The 19,270-nt window shown below is 53.3% G+C and overlaps 1 protein-coding gene across 7 annotated transcripts in view; it reads left to right on the top strand.

Annotated features, from left to right (window-relative positions):
* Positions 1-9,846: 9,846 nt before the first annotated feature.
* EDA (ectodysplasin A) overlaps positions 9,847-19,270 on the top strand; it is a 62,458-nt gene continuing 53,034 nt past the window's right edge. For 6 of the 7 annotated variants that reach the window (XM_085570615.1, XM_085570613.1, XM_085570612.1 and 3 more), the window contains exon 1: positions 9,858-10,151. In XM_085570615.1, the coding sequence (XP_085426741.1) occupies positions 9,873-10,151 (279 nt within the window). In that variant the 5' untranslated portion in view covers positions 9,858-9,872. Of the gene's footprint in view, positions 10,152-19,270 lie in introns of all 7 variants that reach the window. The other variant, XM_085570616.1, reaches the window with a different exon arrangement.

Below are 19,270 nucleotides of genomic sequence, written 5' to 3'. Positions count from 1 at the left end.
GTGTCACTGGGGCCGCCAGGGTCCCACCGGGACGGGGCTCCCCCCAGAACCTGCTCTAAACCCCAGCCACTGTCCCATGGGGGTTGTTTTCCTGCCAAATCCAATCCCAACTGGAGGCCAGAGAGGCGGGATGGAGGGACAATAACCCTGCCTTAACTGAATTTGATTTCGTAACCTTTCTTTATATTCTTTTGTTTCTTGCTTTCACATTTCTTGCCACGGGGCTCACCTCAGAACAATAGGGGCGAAGGCTGTCACCAAGAGATTCATCAGACAATAATGACTCAACCAGGGTATCCAAATTTTGCCCAGCTGAAGTCCACACCCACACATAATCTGGAATTAATTCCTCTGGACAACAGAGCTCGGCATGGAACAGAGCGAGGACACCGCGCTCCAAATTGAGCGCTGTGTGCCAGGCTGGGAAAGGCCACGGCAGAAAGCTCTGGAGTTACACTGTGGCCATCCCCATCCCAAGCTGGAATCCCTCTGCTGGGAAAGAAAACCAGGAAAAGGGGAAGAAATTGGATGGGGATGGAAATAAATGTTTTAAAAAATCCAAATTGGTGCAGGAGACAAATGGGAGCGGCAGCAGCTGTGCTGGAGAGGCAAGGCAGGGAAGTGGGGATGCAGGAGGGGGAATTTAGGGAGCTGGTGGGTCCCAGTGAGAGGGGCTGGGGGGGGGTAATGAGAGGCCTGCACTTCCCCAGTGTGCAGCAGGGTTCTGTCTCTGCCCTGCTCAGGTGAGACCACACCTGCAGAGCTGCCTCAAACTCTGGAACCCCAAAATCAGAAGGACCTGGAGCTGCTGGAGAGAGTCCAGAGGAGCCCATGGAGCTGCTCCAAGGGCTGGAGTCCCAGGCTGGGAGAGCTGGGGGTGCTCACCCGGAGAAGAGAAGCTCCAGGGTGACCCCAGAGCCACTTCCAGGGCCTAAAGGGGCTCCAGGAGAGCTGGAGAGGGACTGGGGACAAGGGACTGGAGTGACAGGACACAGGGAATGGCTTCCCACTGCCAGAGGCAAGGTGAGATGGGATATTGGGAAGGAATTACTGGCTGTGAGGGTGGGGAGGCCCTGGCACAGGGTGCTCAGAGAGGATGGAAGATGTTTGTCCCCCCAGACAGGAAAGCACCCACTGGAGGCTGTCCCCAGGAAGCCTCAGGTTGTCCTGCTGCAGGCAATCACAGCAGCCCAGGTGATTCCCAATTCCAGAGTGATTCCTCCTGGCTGTGCCCTAAACTGCCCCAATTTGAGAGCTCTGGGCCCCGCTGGGCTTTAGGGACTACATAAAAGGGTCCTGGGCTGGTGAACAGGGTTGGGATGCAGCACAGCCTTTTCAGGAGGGTGTTTGGGAGCTTTTCCTTTGGGAATGCTGCTTGCAAGATGTGTCCTGGCAATCCTGCTGCTGTCTGTCATTCTCCTGGGCGCTTGGGGAGCAGCGTTGCCACTCCTGAGCTCCCAGGGAAGGGTTTTGGTGGCCACGTGGTGCCCAAACTGCTGCAGCAGCTGCAAATCCACCCAGGAACGTGCTGATTCCCAAGGATTTGATTAGCAGGGATTTGAGTTAAATGGATGTGAATTTTCATGGCTATAGGGCTGTGCACATCAAAGCTGGGAGGCATTGTGGGGCCAGGGAGAAGTTTCTCAGCTGTAAATTTGCCTCGTGACTCCATAAAAATTGTGATGGGCAGCATGGAAAGAATTCTGCTGGAAAGAGCCTGGGAAATGCTGCACCCCCGAGAAAACAACACAAAGGGCTGCAGACCCAAATCAAAGTCCAGGCCTGGGAATGTTTTGAGGTGTGAGATGGGACACTCCAGATGCTGAAGTCCTGGGTGGGGTCTGGGTTTTGAACCCCAGCCCTTCTGGATGTCGATTAGGAATTCTCTTTTATGTCTTTATTTATAGTTTAATAGATGGCACACCAGCTCCTGCTTTCTGGGTTATCAAAAAAGGAAAAGGACCATTTTCAAATGTGTATTTCTGAACAATTTCAGACCTCCTGCAGCTTCTCCATCCTCCCTGAGCAGAGGAGAACTTGGGATTCATGGAAATTCAGAAACAGGGTTCTAAAAATATTCAAGTGATCCTTGTTTTTGACACCAACACTTGACCATGGTAGATTAAGAATTCTGAAGAGAGGGCTCCTCTGCTCAGGAATGCAGTTTCAGGATGTTTTCCACCTACCAGGAAACTCCAGGATGATTTTAGGCCTTTCCAAGTCTGGACAATCTGGATACATTCCAACTGGAGCTCCTGATGTTGGCGAGCTCTGCATTTATTTTTCTGGCATCAATCAGGTTTTTTGGGTGTGTTTATGGCTTTTGTGACTTGACAATGTGATGCCACCTCAGCCAACTGATGAAAGTCCTGGAGTGAGGAGTTGATGTTATTAATGATTGTCATTTTCCACATTTTTTGCCTGAAGGACTCCTTTGTTCTCTTCTTTTTGTCTCAAAATCTGTGTTAAGTAACAGCTTACAATTAATTTTTCATTCCAGCCCCCTTTGCCCTGGCAGAGCCTGGAGGGGCTGTGGAAGGTGGGTTCGTGCGGATTTCCATGGATGCTGTGAGCCAGATGGGTTTTGATGGGTGATTTCTTTCTCCCTTGTTCTGCTTTTCCTGGTTTCTCCTTTGGATCGTGGCCTTGGATCTGTTCTGGTACCTGAGGAAACACCAAGGTTTCACTGTTGTGTTTTCCCCACTGAAAAATCTGTGTCTTTATTAATTCAACTTTAATTGCAGTGAATTGATGGGCAAGAGCTGGGGAGGATTTGGTTTGCTGCCTCTACCTCCCTCTGGCTTCTTGCTTACCCTTCACACTCAGTGTCATCTTTCCAAGGGCTGGCATTCGCTCTGATCTCTGCTCTCTGTGACCAGGGACAGGACCCAAAGAACGGCTGGAGCTGTGTCAGGGCAGGTTCAGGTTGGATTTTAGGGAAAGGTTCTTCCCCCAGAGCGTGGTGGACACTGCAAGGGCTCCCCTGGGAATGGGAACAGCCTCAAGGCTGGCAGAGCTGAGTTTGGACAACCTCCCAGGATTGTTGGGGTGTCTGTGCAGGGCCAGGGCTTGGACTGGATGATCCTGTGGGTCCTTCCCAGCTCAGGAAATCCTGGGATTCTGTGACTCTTCTTCTTCTAGTCTCAGCATCTTCTTACCACCCTCTTCTCTCCCTCAGCTGTGTTGCTTGATCTTGTCTCCAAAATTTGTCGAGTTTGGGTTTTTTTAATGGAATTATTTGGGTTGGGATCTTTGGGTCATTTGTACCCCTCTCTTGTTCCTTGCAGAATAGATTCTGTCTCCCTCAAATCCCTTCTCTGGGCTCAGAGCCCAGCCCAGGTGAACAACCAGCCCCAGGTAAGCCTAGCACAGGCTTGGAGCACAGCCTCGCTGCCAGGAGATCCCCTGACATGTTTGTACTCATAAACTTGTCAACATTTGGCTTTTTTGTCCCTCTTGGGGGGAAATTACTGCTGTTCCTCACCCCATGTCAGCTCCCAAGCTGTGTTGGGAACGGTGCTAAAACCCCTGCTATGGGCGAGGCTCCGGTGGGAGCTGTCACTACCTCGGGGTCAGGAAGCCAACGGGAACCTCTGTTCCATAAACTGTGAGCTTTTCATAAAAGCCTTTCTAATTTGTACCAAAGAGACTCCAGCACACCCTTGGGACTGGTAAAAATAATAATAGTTTGAGTGGTGGAAGACTGTGAATTTGAAACAGAAGGTTGTGAGATCCACGAGAATTACCCGAAACATCAACGTTGGACATCAATTAATGTAATTTAGATATACAATGAGATAGCAAAGATTCCCACAAAGAACTGTCAGCTCTTACCTCTTCAGATCTCGGTGAGATAAAGCAGATGTTTCCATCCCATTGATCCAGAGGAATCGGCCCTCCCATCCGCGAGCGCGTTGCCTCCAATCGCCTGGGAATTATTCCTCACCAAAATTACAGGGTTTGCTATTTTTCAATCATTTTTTTTATTCATTCTGAGATGAAATGCACATGTTCCTATCAGCAGGTTTAGCTTAGGAATGTTGCGTTCCCAAAGCCAGGAGTCTTCTCATGGAAGAGAGGTGAAGGCAAATGGCACTCAGAGCTGGAGCTGTTCCCTCTGGAAAGGTCCCTCCGTAACACCCAATTTAATCTTTACTATTCCATCCCCAACAAATGGCTCCTGCCCCTTCCCAAATCCCCTCAGCCAGGCTCACATGGAGTGCTTTATCCTGCCTTGATCTCACACGGGCTCCACAGAGGAAATTGCTGCTTTAGGGCTGTGTTCTGGAGGATATTCTGTCTGAGCCTTGTGATCTTTCTCCTCACTTAAATCCACAAGTGCTGGCATGCTGGGAAGAACAAACACGTGGGGTTTTCCTTCCCTGGTTATTGCTGTCATCTCACATTAACAATCCCAAAGCTGGAAATCGCTGAAATCCCAGGTCACCTGGAAACTAAGCCCCGGATGTGGGGTCCTGTATCTGGATCAGGGCCTGGGCATGCAGTTTCCAATCACTGTGAGCAGAAAAAGACACTTCCATATGTTCTCCTTATGACTGTTCCTGCTTTGATATGAATTCCTTGGATTTACCCTTTTTAAAGCCAGGGCTTCAGTTCTTAATGCTGGACGCGCCCTGCCTTACCCAAAATGCTTGAAAGTTTGAGTTTAGGCCAGAACTGAGCTTTGGAAAAGGGCCTGGAGTGGCAGGGAAAGGGGGAATGGCTTCAACCTGGCAGAGGGCAGAGTTGGATATATTTTTGGGAAGAAATTCTCCCCTGGCACAGGGTGTCCAAAGAAGCTGTGGCTGCCCCATCCCTGGGAGTGTCCAAGGCCAGGTTGGATAGGGCTTGGAGCAACCTGGGATAGTGGAAAGTGTCCCTGCCCATGACAGGGGGTGGGATGGGATGAGTTTTAAGGTTCCTTCCCACATAAACCATTCCAGGATTCTATACTGGGGCTGGAGCTGTGGCCCGGCTCCATCTGCAAAGGGTTTTAGCCACTTTACATTTGTCTCTCTTAATGCAGAAATTGCATCTTTAGGCTCTAATCATTATCCAAGGAATTTACATCTCTAAAGAGAGAAAAGCCAAAGAGGCTGAAATGGGCACACATGGGCCACAAACCTGGGGCAGGGGATTTCCAGGAGTTCTCCTGTCAGAATACCCGTGCCTGGAGAGGACACCAGTGGTGGCACTGAGGTTCCAGTCTCCTATGCCCACAACACGGTACTTCTGGCAGTGGGAAGCTGTTCCTGTGTCCTGTCTCTCCATCCCTTGTCCAAAGCCCCTTTCCAGCTCTCCCGGAGCCCCTTTAGGCACTGGAAGAGGCTGTCAAGGTGTGGCAAAACTGCTGCAAACCCTTGTGCTGTGAGAGCAGTCGTGGTTTAGGTGGGAGGGCTCTGCTTGAGGGGTTTCCCACCTGGACAGGGTGTGGCTCTGTGGGGTGGAACCTTTTCCCCAAGGAACCCCAAATCCAGAGCTGTGCTCCTGGGCAAGCAGGCCTGGAAAAGCACAGAACCCACAAAGTTGGAAAAGACCTCAGAGGTCATTGAGTCCACCCTAGAAGCCCAACAAGACCATGGCACTGGGCAGGCTGGAGAAATCCTTGCCAAGGGGCAGGGAGAGCAGCCCCCTCCCTGTGGCCCCTGGCTCAGCACTGGGGTACAGCTGCCTCCTTTCCCTTCTCCTCCTTTTCCCTGCCTTTTGGTGAGCGTTCCGAGGGGCAGAGCGGGCTCTGGGCTCTCTGGCAGAGCATCTTTCATGTATCACGTCTGCTCCTCGAGGCACAGATCGTATCCTCTTTCCCTGGCACCAGCACAGCCCGAAAGTGGCACCCCCAGGACAATGCCTTGGCCGGCTCCGGCGCTGACCCGGGATGTGGGAGCCGAGGGGTCGGGATGAGGGGGCCAGGAGGCACCGGGGAGGTTGAATAACGTGGTGTGGAATATCATTGTTCCAGCCAGGATGAGTAAGAGCACAGCTGAGCCTGGTCACCGACGGCACTGCCACGATTCCGGGGGAGGCAGGGGCTCGGAGACGGCTGCACAGTTGAAAATCAAGACAATGAGTCTATAAAAGTTTAAGAACTGAATAGATCCCGAACATTTGGTTTTCATTATCACCAAATAACATATAAATAAACATACAACAGAACCAAGAGCAGCATCTTCCTCACCCCCTCTGCATGAAGTTGTGTTTAGGCTGAGCTCGGGCTCCTTGGCCAAACCTCCTCCCAGGATGGAATCGTAGGGCTGCCAGGCCCCATCTTCCTTCAAAACACAGCAAAGCCTGATCCAGGCAGGAAAATGAGGTGTCAATGTGCTGCTGCTCCTTAAAAGTCAGCAGTGCAGGGGGAAATGTGAAAATAAGCCCAGCAAGAGTCAACACAGCTTTTTTTTTTCTTGTTGTAAAAAGCCCATCCCACTGCCTGCCATGGGCAGGGACACTTCCTCTATCCCAGGCGGCTCCAAGCTCCCTCCATCCTGGCCTTGGGCACCTCCAGGGATGGGGCAGCCACAGCTCTGAGTAACTTAGTGTTCATTGTGAGAATTCACAGAGGAAGATGAGAGGGAGAGATGAGTGATTAGAGACACTGCGATGTCCTGAGAGGGGAAAATTGTTGAAGAGTCCCTGACAGAGCAAGGAAAAAAGCCATGAATGTGATTCCTTAGAAAAGCAAGATGAACATATTGCTCAATCCCTGCCCCTGTGGAAGCAGCTGGACACAGTTACCTTTCCTGCATGGCCAGAGCTCACAGTTACTGAATAAACAAGCAAAGCAGATTGTATGGAACATCTTAGATCTCACAGAGGAAGAGGAATTGAGACTGCAGTGCTGGATGGAGGCTCCATAAAATCAGGATTCTCCTTCCTAAGGGCTTGTAAATGCCTGTGGATGTGCAGTTGGAGTGCCAGGATTTCAGGTTTTAGGAGACTTTATTGTACTCGTGTTGTTGAGAACATCACTGAGAGAGCAAGGGATGGCTTTCCTCAAAAGAAAGTCAGGAATTCCAAAGCTTTTAGGTCACACATGTTAAACTGACTCTGCAGCCGCTGCAGGAATTGCAGCTGCTGCCAAAATGTAAATGGGAAATGGGCTCAAAGCTGCTTTACATCACTCGAAGATTCCCTGATCTGTGGAATTCACATGGAGAGGGGCACTCAGACCTGCCACCTGTGCTGTGCAGAGCTGTACCCCTTCCAAAGGCAAGGGAGATCTCCTGAGCTCCAGCAGCTTCCTCCCTGTGGATTTAACCTGTGGTTAAATCCTGCTGGGATGGGAAGGCAATGTTGGAAAAAAACCCAGCAAGCTTGGGAATCAAGAGAAAAAATCGTTCCAGACATGTCCTCTGTGTGTTCTCCTCCTCTGCAGCCTCTGCCCACCCTCCCCAGGACCCTCGCAACTGCTCCTTGTTTTCCCATCCAGAGCATCAGGGATCTCTGTCCTTTCTGCATCTTCCCCACCCTCTGGCTCCTGCTTCTTCTGGACCAGGACTCTTGGAGCACAGGCAGGATACAAAAAACAGCTTAAACCTGTGAGGTTCTTCATCCATGTAATGAAGTTTTTCAGGAATGGCAGAGGAAGAGGAGGGAATGCTCAGAACAAGAGGAATTAAAAGAAAATCCTGGAGAAACTGGAACCATGGGCTGTGAGGTTCAACTGGTCGGGTGTGAGGATCTTATTTATTAATTATGTATTAATTCCATCATCACATGGGATTCTTTTTTAATTAGTGGGAAGCTGGTCAGCTCTAGGAGACAGAAATCCCTCAGTCTGAGGATTTGGCCTAAATCCCTGATGAGACTGAGGCAGGAATGGAGAGCTCACATCTTCCCCCAGACCCAGCCCCAGGTTGACCTGACCTCTAAAATTCACCTTCAAAGTAACCTAAATGACTCTGGAAAATGGGATGAGGCTGCTGCAAGTGTGGGTAGGTCCATGTAGGATTGGGGTTGGGGTTTTCATCTTGAAAACCAGGATTCTGGTGGTGCAGGAGTTGGTCTTGGTGATCCTTGCAGGTCTCTTCCAACTCAGGATATTCTGTGATTCTCTGAAGACCAGTAACAACACTAAGCACTCAAATAATTATAAATGTTCCTAAAATAATTGCAGGGGTTTGAACAGAGCGTTCATTTGTGTTTATTTGCTTTTTGCTCCTCCGTTGTTGGGGTTGGCAGCACTTGATGCTTCCAGTTTTGCTCTTCCCAAATATTAGGGAAACATTTTTTTCTTAAATGAAAACAGAGACTCTCATGGAATTTCATGTCTATGACACAGGACTTATAGGAAAAAAAACCTTACTGCAGGAAAACAAGGCCAGGAAGGGCTGGAAAAGGTCGTCCTCCTCCCCAAAGGCAGGACAAGGCCACCGTGGAATTCTTCATGGCTGTGATCTGTGGCATGAAGACCCCACAAATTCTCAGACGATGTGTTCCAGGCCTTGGAAGGGTTTCTCACGGAAGGGACAACCTCATGGGAAACTCACCCTGCCCCCAGGTCTGGGAGCACAGACCTGTCACGGGACCACCCAGCTCTGGGAGCCCACCCAGGGGGTTCAGCAGGACCCATGGCAGGGGCGAGCCGGTGACAATCCTTGGTGCTGGCCCTTCCTGGAGGTCTGGGGTTGGCTCTGACATCTCCCTGCACTGCTGACCCCTCTGCATCTGTGATCCTCCAAAACCAGCTGGAATCCTCCTCTGCAGTGCCACCTCCTCTGCGGCCATTAACACCTCGCATTTAACTCCTCTTTTACTGTTCCAAATCACATCCTATCTTCTTCATTCCACCTCTTAAGTATGTTCAGAACATCTCTAATTCCTCAATTCAAATTTCCTGGCAGCCTGTGAGCATCACACAGCACCTTCATCATCTCATTATCCCTCTCGTTATCAATTAAACCCCCTGATTGGAAATAGAACCAGCACAGGCTTTGCCAGCTCCTTTTGATGAGCTTTAAGGTTCTTCCAAACCAAACCAGGTGTGAGTCGATACCACCCTTCCCTCTCCAAATCTGCTCCTCTCCCTGGTTCACCCTTTCCCAGGTTGTTTTCCAGCTTCCATTAGTCTCCAGCAGTGACAACCAACCTTTAAAAAGCTGGAGAGGGCAGCGACAGCTGCCCCAAAACGCTCACACACCCCTGGGCACCCCGGGCTCGGCCGTGTCCCCGGGCAGAGCAGCGACAACGCTGCCCCTGCCCGGGAATCGGCGGCGTTTGGTGCCCGCTCTCAGGAATCCTCCACTGGCTGCGGAGACAGCGACTGCCGGGACGGACCGGGACCGGGATCCGGTCCATCCATAGCGGGACCGGTATAGGGTCCATCCATACCGGGATTGGGATCGGGATGGGAATGTCGGCCGGGACTGGGACTGGGCCCTCCTGAAATGCGCTGGCCACGGGCCCAGTCATCACCGCGCCTGTCCGTAACAGGACAGGGACAGGGATAAAGGGCCGGGATCGGGATCGGGACCGGGATCGGGACCGGGATCAGGATCGGGCTCGCAGCGGGGCGCGGCTCCAGCAGATGTGACCCCGCCCTCTAATTTGCATAACTCCGCCCACCGCGCTGCCGCCGCTGCCCAGGTCCCGCCCCCTCCCCGCCCAGGCCCCGCCCCCGGCCGGACGCTGAGGCGGCGCTGCCGCACCGAGCCCCGCCCGGCCCCGCCCGTCCCCACCGAGCCCCGCCCGTCCCCACCGAGCCCCGCCGGCCCCGCCCGGGCCCGCCGGCCCCGCCGGCCCCGCCGGCCCCGCCCCCGGGCCGGCCCCGCCCCCTGGCGGGGCGCTGGCGGCCCGGCCGCGCAGCCCGCGGTGCCCGGCGCGCCCCGGGAGCAGCAGCGCTGGGGCCGCTCCGCGCCGCTCCGCCCGAGCGCACCATGGGCGCGGAGCGCAGGGCGGCGGCGCCGGCTCCCCGCGGCTGCGCCTGCGGCGGCGGCGGCGGCAGCTGGCGGCTCTTCCTCGGCTTCTTCGCGCTGTCGCTGGCGCTGCACGTCCTGACGCTGGGCTGTTACCTGGAGCTGCGCTCCGAGCTCCGCCGCGACCGCGGCCCGCAGCCCGCGGCCCCGCCGCGCCGGGACGGGACGGCGGCGGCGCCCGGAGCCCCGGCCGGGGGCCGCCCGCAGCGCGCGGCCGAGGGCGCGGAGCGGCGCCAGCAGGTGGGTCCGGCCGGCGGCGGGGGCACCGCGGGGGCTCCGCGCCGCTCGGGGCCGCCCCCCGGCTCCATCCCCGCGCTCGGGAGCCGCGGCCCGGGGCGCTTCGGAGCGGCCCCTCGGGGGAGTTTGCTGGGAGAAGTGGGGAAAAGCCCCGAGCTCGCGGTGCGGGGGTGAGGTGCGGGGGGAGCTCGTCTGGGCTGGGGGTGACGGGCTGCGGGGCCGCCCGTGTTCCACCTGCTGCTCGCCGTCTCCTTGTCGCGACGGACCCGCCGTGAGTCCCGACAGCGCAGCCTTGGCCGGGGGCAGCGGCTCTGCCCCGGCGCTTGCGGGGTGCCCCGGGGCGCTGCTGCCGGGGAGCCCCGCACGGCTCGGCCCCGCAGCCGCCGGGCGCGCCGGGTCCCGGTCCCGCACGGCCTCCGCTCGCTCCCCTCGCTCCTCCCGCGCTCAGACTGCGCTTCTCCCCCAGCCCAGGTGCTTCATCTTTTGGGCGATGCCTCGGTGTCCCCCCGCAGCAGCCGCTCAGCCTCTGCGGCACAGGTGGGCAGCAGCCTCCCGGTTGTCCCCGCCGGTGTCCCCAGCCCTTGCGGGGGTCGCCTGTCCCGAGAGCCTCTGGCAGAGCCGGAGCGGAGCTGGGGCCTCCTCTCGCAAACTTAGCTCATTTTTTCCAGGCACGAAACTTCGCTGCGAGCAGGATAAGCTGGAGGAAGGAGTTTCCTCCCCTCCGAGCCTCCCGAGCGGATGGCCCGCTCCCCCAAGGTGCCGGGTGGCTTTGCCGCGGAGGCTCAGCGGGGTTTCGGGGGAGATGCCAAGCCCTGCCTCGGCACCCCGGCGGTCCTCGCCCGGCCGGTTATCAGTGTGTGGGGGGAAGGACAAAAATAGCTTTGATAAAGCGGCGAGTTTGGAACTCTTCCTCTCACTTGGCAGCGGGAGCCGTTCCGCCGCGCCGGCCTCGGCTGCCCCCGGGAAAGCCGGGCTTGCGCTTCCTTCGCTGCCTGGATCCCGCAGCTTCCCGTGACAAATCCAAGTCCAGCGTTGAACCGGAGGGAAGCCGAGCTCCCGGGTCATCGCTCTGCCCTCGCTGCTCCTCGAGCGGTGTCAACACAGAGCGAGCCGGAGCGGTTTGATGTCGTGCTTGGATTCCTGGGTTGCCTTGGAATAGCGCGCGGCTGGAGTGCCTTTCGTGTTATCGTGCTGGATCTGTTTAGTCTTTCGAGCTCTTCTTTCCAGCGAGTGTATAGTGAAATACCAGGGCAAATACTTGAGGCATTCATAAATTACAGCGTTAGATAATTTGTCTCTGGATGCGGACGGAGCTCCGAGCGTCGCTCGCTGCAGCTGACGGACTCCAGATAAGGTAACGCTAATTATTTATTTCTTTATTCTACATCTGGCCTGTCAGGCTTGAGATGAAATATTCTTTGGGGCACATTGAAGCAGTTGGGCTGGAGGGAAAGGTTGCTGGTAGTGGGGACACGGGGAAGGAAGGCTGAGCATCCCGAGCTGCTCCGCTGCTGTGACAGCGCATGATTAATGGGGTTTGTAGTGGTGCTGCTCACCCTTTCTCACTGATTTTTCTGCCTCGCAGCTAAAAACAAGCACTTTGGGTGTCCTGGGGTGCTGTGAGTTCATCTCTTCGGTGATTAAAACAGTGAAATCAGGGGTTTGCAATCAGCTTTATTTAGAAAGTTATTGTCCAGCTTTGGGGTACGTGTGGGGTTCCCAGCAGCCCTTCTAAGCTGTGCTGCTGATAAACTCAGTGCGATCCCATACATGTGATGCTTGCATAAATTGGGCTGAAATTACTAAATAATTAATTCAAGTGATGTGATCAATGACATTTCTCTCCTGAGGACCATGGTCAGAGTTCATTTGCGGGGGACCAATGACCACAGAGCTGTGAGCCCTCAAATGTCCTTCAGCTGCTGAGGTGTCCTCAGTGAAGAGGCCGAGTGCTGTGTGTGTTGTGGTTGTACAAATTTAAACCCAAAAGACACTCCCCTTCCTGACCCTTTTTTCTTTATTTTAAAATTATTTTATTTCCCCCCTCCCTTCCTGACCTGAGGCAGGAGGAAGAGGAGCGTGGGGGGAAGGACGGGGAGCGATGGTCAGCGCTGAGATTTTGGCCAAAACCTCATCTGGCCGCGTGCCAGAAATGACCTCATGACAGGAGTGAGATTTGGCAGCTCGATAACGCCCCGCTTCCCTATCTCACAGGGTATCCAAATATGTAACTCATTTGGGATAGAAGGGCAGATTTTCATGGCAGAGGTTGAGGCATTGTAGTTGCACATCTTTGTCCCAGAACCCGGCGGGTGTTGCATCACCGCGTTGGCTGCGAGATGAGGAGTTTGTTAGAGCTGCTTTAATTCATTGACTCTTCAGTGGCTCGGAGGTGTGAGGGAGGGTTTGGGGAGTGGTGGAGCCTCGGCTGGTGGTATAAAATCCAAATGTTCCCTCCGGATGGGTGTGCTGTGGGATGGGAGAGGGATTCTGTCAGGCGGGCTCTGCTCTTGGAGATCCACATCAGTGCACTGTGTCCCTTTAGAGGATTTTGTGCCTAAATTAAATAGTATTTTCCTGTCAAAAAATTAATCCTTGCAATATTTGAGTTGTGCAGAGCATCATTCCCATGCTTTTCCTCCAACCAAGTCAATGTGCTGCCACATTTCTGCTAAAACTTGTTTTTTTGGCCAATGCTGGGTGACATGTGTTCTCTGAGAGTGTCCCAAGAAAGGGATAAAAACTGCCGAAGCCTGGGAATGGGATCAAAAGCCACCGGTTTTGTCAAACTCATTGTGGAGGTGCTTGCAGCTGGTGGGGGGAGGGAAGGGAGGTGCTGAGTCATCCAAAAAAATGTGCTGAGCAGCAATTTGCTTACTGGCATTTCACCTTCCCGGTGCCGAGGTGTCTGATCTCCACTTCTCACCTTTTTCACAAGGGATGTTCCCGCTCTGGAGCAGCGCCCACATCGCTGTTCCCGATCCTTGGCGTTGCTTTCCTGGAGTACTTTGGGCTGGAAGGGACCTTGGGGTGGATCTCATTCCACCCCGTGTGACAGGCAGGGACACCTCCCACTGTCCCAGGCTGCTCCAAGCCCCGTCCAGCCTGGCTTTGGACACTTCCAGGGATCCAGGGGCAGCCACAGCTTCTCTGGACACCCTGTGCCATTGCCTGCCCACCCTCACAGGGAGGAATTTCTTCCTTTATTTTCCCTCACCAGTGTGAAATTGCAGGGTTTTTTTCCCCTTTTTTTGTTAATTCTGGCTCCAGAGTAAGAGGCAGCTCTCGGTGTGGCTGGCACAAAGGCTCTAAAGGTGTGGAAGCTGCTCCAGAGGCTTCTCCTACCCTGAGCATACCTGTAGCTCATCCATGCATCTTCATCCCCATGTCTGGCTCCTGCATCCCAGCTGAAACCTGCCCAACGTGCTGAAAGCTTTGAGCAGAGCTCCTGCTGGAAATGCTTCTCCAGCCTCCTCTGGAAGCAGCCTCAGCACAGGTCCTGTGGGCTCAGACCTTTAAATCCCTGCTCAGGGCCTGTGTGTTGGGATTTCATGCCTCTGATCCCGGGTTAGGGAAAGGCTGGGTGTGTGCAGAGGGAAGATGGTGATTAGGGATGTGCCCTCACAGTGGGTCTTCCCTCAAATTCCACTTTGTGGTCAGGGTTATAGCTGGAAGAAGCTCTCAGAGGTCAATAGGGAAGCCTGCAGAGCTCCGTGGCAAATGTCAGGCTCTGGTTACCTTCATTCACAACTTGAATTCTCATTTTCCTGCTGCTGTGGCTATGAATACTCTATGCAAAATCTGGCCTGAATCCAGAACTCCTCCTGTTGAGATGCTGCGGGGTGGCAGGAGCATGGCAGTGGCCGCGGGATGTGTTGCATCCTTTGGGAAATGAAATTCAGTGTGAGCTCTTCCCGAGGGCTGTGGGGTGAATTCCTGTGTGAGGAGAAACCTTTGGCTGTGTGGGAACAGCCTGGATGGTCCCTGGGAATTGTGGAGTCACAGAAGGCTTTGGGGTGGAAGGGACCTCTCAAGGCCATCGAGTCCAATCTCTCTGCTGCAGGCAGGGACACCTTCAGCTCCACCAGGACCTTCCCAAATCCTTATTCCCGGATTTATGGTGCTGCAAAGGTACCTTTCCTTCTGTCCCCCTCTCAGCCTCTTCCATGGCTGAGCTGGGGTTTCATTTTCTATTTTCTGCTCATTCCATGAAGGAGAAAAATCTGTGACTTTGTGTGAGGATCTGGATGTTTTATCAGCATTTATTGAGTTCCTTGATAGAGAATATTGTTGCCAGAGTAAGTGTTTGACTGACCCGTGACCAAATTGCAGGGTTTTTCCACAATTTTTCTATGAATTCCCTGGCAAATCCTTGAATTTTTTTAACAACTTTTTAACAACTTTCAGTGGCATTCCAAAGTTATCTTCCCCTTAACCCCAGAGTAAATAGTGCTGTATCAACCCCATATTATTTTAACCTTTTAACATTATTTTTCTTACCACATAATAACATAAATCTTCCTTGCTCTCCCATACACATGTAGTGTCTTGTAATGCTAATTAAACTGCACACCAGCCTAATTTTGCTCTCAGACTAATCCAATATATTTTTCTTGACTGGAAGCCAAACCCGGAGAGCTTCAGAGCATGCGGAGCTCCCATTCCACTCTTATTATATGTTAATGGCTTTATATTTTAATATCTTTCAGCACTTGGGGAGGATGTTATTTTTAGAGGTGTCTGGCTGCAGAAGGTACGGGTCTCTGAGGGGTTTGGGGGATGTGGAGCACTGAGTAAACTCCGTGCAGTGAGTGAGTGGGAAGTGTGTCCCTGGAGAGATGTAATCTGTCAGGATCCATTGTGCACAAGCATGGAATCGCAGGGAGGTTTGATGTGATTTCACCGTGGTTTAGTGGGAGATTTGGCTGCAGTTTTACCGTGGTTTAGTGGGAGATTTGGCTGCAGTTTTAGCGTGGCTAAGTGCCTTTATGGGGCGGTTTCAGTGGTAAGTGCTCTCTCGTTAAACTCGGGGTTTGTGTGCTAATGGTGCCGATGCCAGCCGGGCCTGGATGCTACTACAGCAGGAATAATCACTCCCAGATGGGTGTGGATGGAAACGAGCTCTTTCCCTAAGCCCAAATGAAACGCTGTTATAAGTGCAAAGTCCTAATAATGCAGGACCCCATTGATGGGGTGCCAGCCCTATAACACCTTCCAAATGGAATCGCCAGCATCCTCCTGCCTGGCTGCACCTCAGCCCTGGGGATGGAGCTGAGATGATCTCCTTGGGGGTGGCTCTTGCAGAGGAATCCCAGAATTTGCTGAATTGGAAGGATCCCATCAGGAACAGGGTTCACAGTGTCCCATCAGGATCAGGCTCACTGTGTGGGGTTGTGTGGCTTTGCTGCTGTGGGCAGTGCGTGACACAAGGTGGCATCGTGTGGTGAGGGTCTGTGTCCATGAGGAGGGTTTGTGTGGTGTGGGGAGGGTCTGGGTTCCATGGTGTGAGGGTTCATGCCCATGATGGGCAGGGTCCATGTCCATGGGGAGGGTCTGTGTTCCATGGTGTGAGGGTCCATGCCCATGATGGGCAGGGTCCATGTCCATGGTGTGTGGGTTTATGTCCATGGGGAGGGTCTGGGTTCCATGTTATGAGGGTCCATGCCCATGGTGTGCAGGTTTATGTCCATGGTGTGCAGGTTTATGTCCATGGGCAGGGTCCAGGTCCATGGTGTGCAGGTTTATGTCCATGGGCAGGGTCTGGGTTCCATGTTATGAGGGTCCATGCCCATGGTGTGCAGGTTTATGTCCATGGGCAGGGTCCACGTTCCGTGGCTTTGCCATGGTGGGAGCTGCTCCGCTGGCTCGGTGGCTTTGTGGCAGTGGCTGTTGTGTGCCGTGGCTGTGCTGTGGTGGGCAGGGCAGAGGTTGTTTGTGCTGTGTGAGGCTGGGGTCACTGCGTGGTGTGGCAGGACAGTGGCCACGATGGCTGGAAGCTGCTGGATGCTCAAGGAGGAAGGAGGAGAGGACTGGGGAAGAGCTGACTCTTGCATGGCCCTTGGGAGCTCAGAGCCCTCCTGGCTCCCCTCCAGGGCAGTGCCGGTGCCCCAGGGGTTAAATCCCATCCCTGCGTGGCAGCAGGGTTAAATCCCTGCCAGGCCAGCGGGGTGCTGTCCCTGAGTGCTGCCTTTGTCCTTTAATCCCTCTTTGCAATTCCTGTCACCTCTGGGCTTTCAGCCTCTCCCGAGGCACAAAGCGCTGGGAGGGGGGAGACAGGGAAGGTGTTCCCTGAGCTGGGCTGGAAGTCAAATCCACCTGGGAGCAGGTACAGGCTCTGTGGTTGTGAATTATCTGCAGGTGGCAGGGGTGGGGACATGCTGTGTCAGACAGACCCCATTGTGCTGCTTAATCCCAGAATCCCAGCGTGGTTTGGGTGGGAAGGGACCCTAAAGCTCATCCCATTCCATTCCCTGCCATGGGCAGGGACTCCTTCCACTGTCCCAAATTGCTCCAGCCTGCTCTTGGGCACTTCCAGGGATGGGGCAGCCACAGCTTCTCAGGGCATCTTCCCAGTTATCTCTTCTCCCTTTTCCAGTTCTTGTTTTAACTGGATAATTCTGGCATTCCTTCCCTGAGAGTTGAAAAGATCGGAGTGTCCTGTCCATAAAAAAAATTAAATTCAAATCTTTGAATCTCATTCTTATTTGATAATAATAATATTTATATTTTCTAATAATAACTAAATCTTTGAATCCTTCCTTATAGTTGCTGATCCATGAGGTGGCAGCAGCTTTCTCCGGGTTTCCCAGGGAAGTGTGGGGCCAGGGGTGTGGGGCAGGCACTAAATGGCCTAAACAGACCTTTGTGATCCTTCCAGACTTCCCCACGTGCCAGGCTCAGTGAAATTAATCCAGGAAATCATTTCAGAGCAATTATTTCCTTCAACTTTGCTAACAAGTTGCTGAGCTACTGGTTCCCTTAACCAGCACTTTATTACAATTTTCCCATGGGATGGGAAAATAGGATAAGGCATTTAAAACTGACAGCTGGAAGTATTGCCAACCCAAGAGGATGGAACAGCTCAGACAGAAAAATCAGGGGTTTATTTTAATTTTTTACTGCGTTTGGTTGCTGCTGTTCCTGAGGCTGCAGGAAGGCTCTGCCTGGAAAACTTGAATTCTTATGTTTTCCCATAAAACATAACCTATGACAGAAAAATGGGATCAGACAAGGAATCGCTGGATGTGCAGCTGATGAGGTGCATTTGGAGAGCAGGATGAAGAGTTGGGTTTTCTACTGCAGCTGTTTGTATCTTTTGAGTGATAATGAACTCAATGAGTAGTTGGCTGCCTTGGGGCTGTGCATGGGCTTGTTGGTGCTTGCTCTGTCTGTCTGGGGTGTTAACTCTTGCTGGGAAGGGGGGAGATCCCATCCAAAGGCGAGGGAAGCCCATCAGGAATTACCTCCACATGCCCTCGGAGTGAATTCTGGCAGATTTCTAATGTCAAAAGGGGATTTTTTTTTTTTCCTGGGGGGGCAGGAAGGCAAAGTTTAAAACTGGTAATTGTCCATTTTAAAGGAATATTAAATCTTCTTTTGAGCAATGTCTTTATTGCCAACTTGGGGTTTTCTCCTGTTGTTGACAGGAGTTGTTTTGGCTCCTGCAGAGATTCGTGGACTGTGCAGGACTTGAGGGTGAAGGGACAAGGGGGGTGATGGGTTTAAACTAAGAGGGTTGATTTAGATTGGATATTGGGAAGGAATTCTTCCCTGTGAGGGAGGTGAGGCCCTGGCACAGAGTCTGTGGCTGTTCCATCCCTGGAGATGCCCAAGGCCAGGTTGGACAGGGTTGTAGCAATCTGGGATAGTGGAAGATGTCTCAGCCCATGGCAGGTGGTGGAATGGGATGGGCTTTAAGGTCCCTTCCCACCCAAACCATTCTGTTCTTCATTCTCTGGAAAGGAAATGCCTGCAGGAAAAGTCCTTGAACTGAAGGCTTCAGCTGAGCCTTGGGAGCTCAGCACTAATCCTGGCTCAGCTGAGCTTGGCCCTGTGTCTGGTGAGATGCTGAAACCGAGAGAAAAACTCAACCTTTTGCTGACAGGGTGGATTTTGCTTAGGAGATGGGAGAGCCTCCATGCTCAGCACCTGCAGGAATGCTGCCTGGAGTAATCCCTGCATCCCCTGGATGGAATCCAGCACTCCGGGCTCAGCCCAGTGCATCTCCCCTGTGTCCCTAGGGGCTGCTTCTTATTTTGGGCTGAGCAGCAGAGAGGCAGGAGAATCTCTGTGCCACTGCCCGGGATGCTGGGAGCCAGCACTTTTGGGATAAAAGCAGAATTTGACTTTGAGCACAGGTGCTGAGCAGGGCGTTCACGCTCCCCTGTGTGGCTGCAGGGCTTGGACAATCCCAGATGTGCCGTGTCCGTGTCCTGGCTGGGATGGAGCTGCAGGAGGAGCTCGGGGAAGTTGAGGCCTTCAAGTGTTAAATCCCAAGCGCTGCTCCTGCCGGCTCAGCTCCGATGCCGCGTCTGGCGCGCGTTTCCAACAACAGCCTGGGTTTGCCAAGGAAAATGACGCTGGATGCAGCAGAGAGCTGTCAACTCTTTCCTCCCTACGCTGCCAGGCAGCTTTTCTCCTGGGCTCTTGGGAAGTGATATGGAATTTGGGGTTCTCAGGGATGCTTTTGGCCCCTTCCCTCCATCCTCACCCCACACCAGACAGCAGCGCCTCACACGAGGGCTCCGGGGTCCCTCTGCAGTCCCATTGCTGAGGTGAAGGGCTGAGGGTCACATTAAGCTGAGATTAACTCGAGTTCTTCTCCTCTGGTACCTAAATGTTGGACCCAGAGGGATTTTGGCTGGAATATTAAAGATCTTGTTCCTAAAAGAGGCTTTCTGAGCCCCATTTTGTGCAGATGGGTTCAGGAGAAGACCCCCGGGGACCCCTAGGCTGGTGTACCCTCTATTCACTGACCTTTGGGTTCTCTGACTCAAAATTCTTTTTTTCCCATCTCTGAAGATGCAGAAACCCCAATTTATAAGTGATGATCCTGCTAAAAGGGTTCATGGGGTGTTTGGGGCCGTTACCCTTCAGTCAGATCCCTGTGAAGAACCTCTGTG

The sequence above is a fragment of the Lonchura striata genome, chromosome 4A, assembly GCF_050655825.1.
Source record: "Lonchura striata isolate lonStrDom1 chromosome 4A, ASM5065582v1, whole genome shotgun sequence".
NCBI lineage: Eukaryota > Metazoa > Chordata > Aves > Passeriformes > Estrildidae > Lonchura > Lonchura striata.
This window is presented reverse-complemented; position numbering and strand designations above follow the sequence as displayed.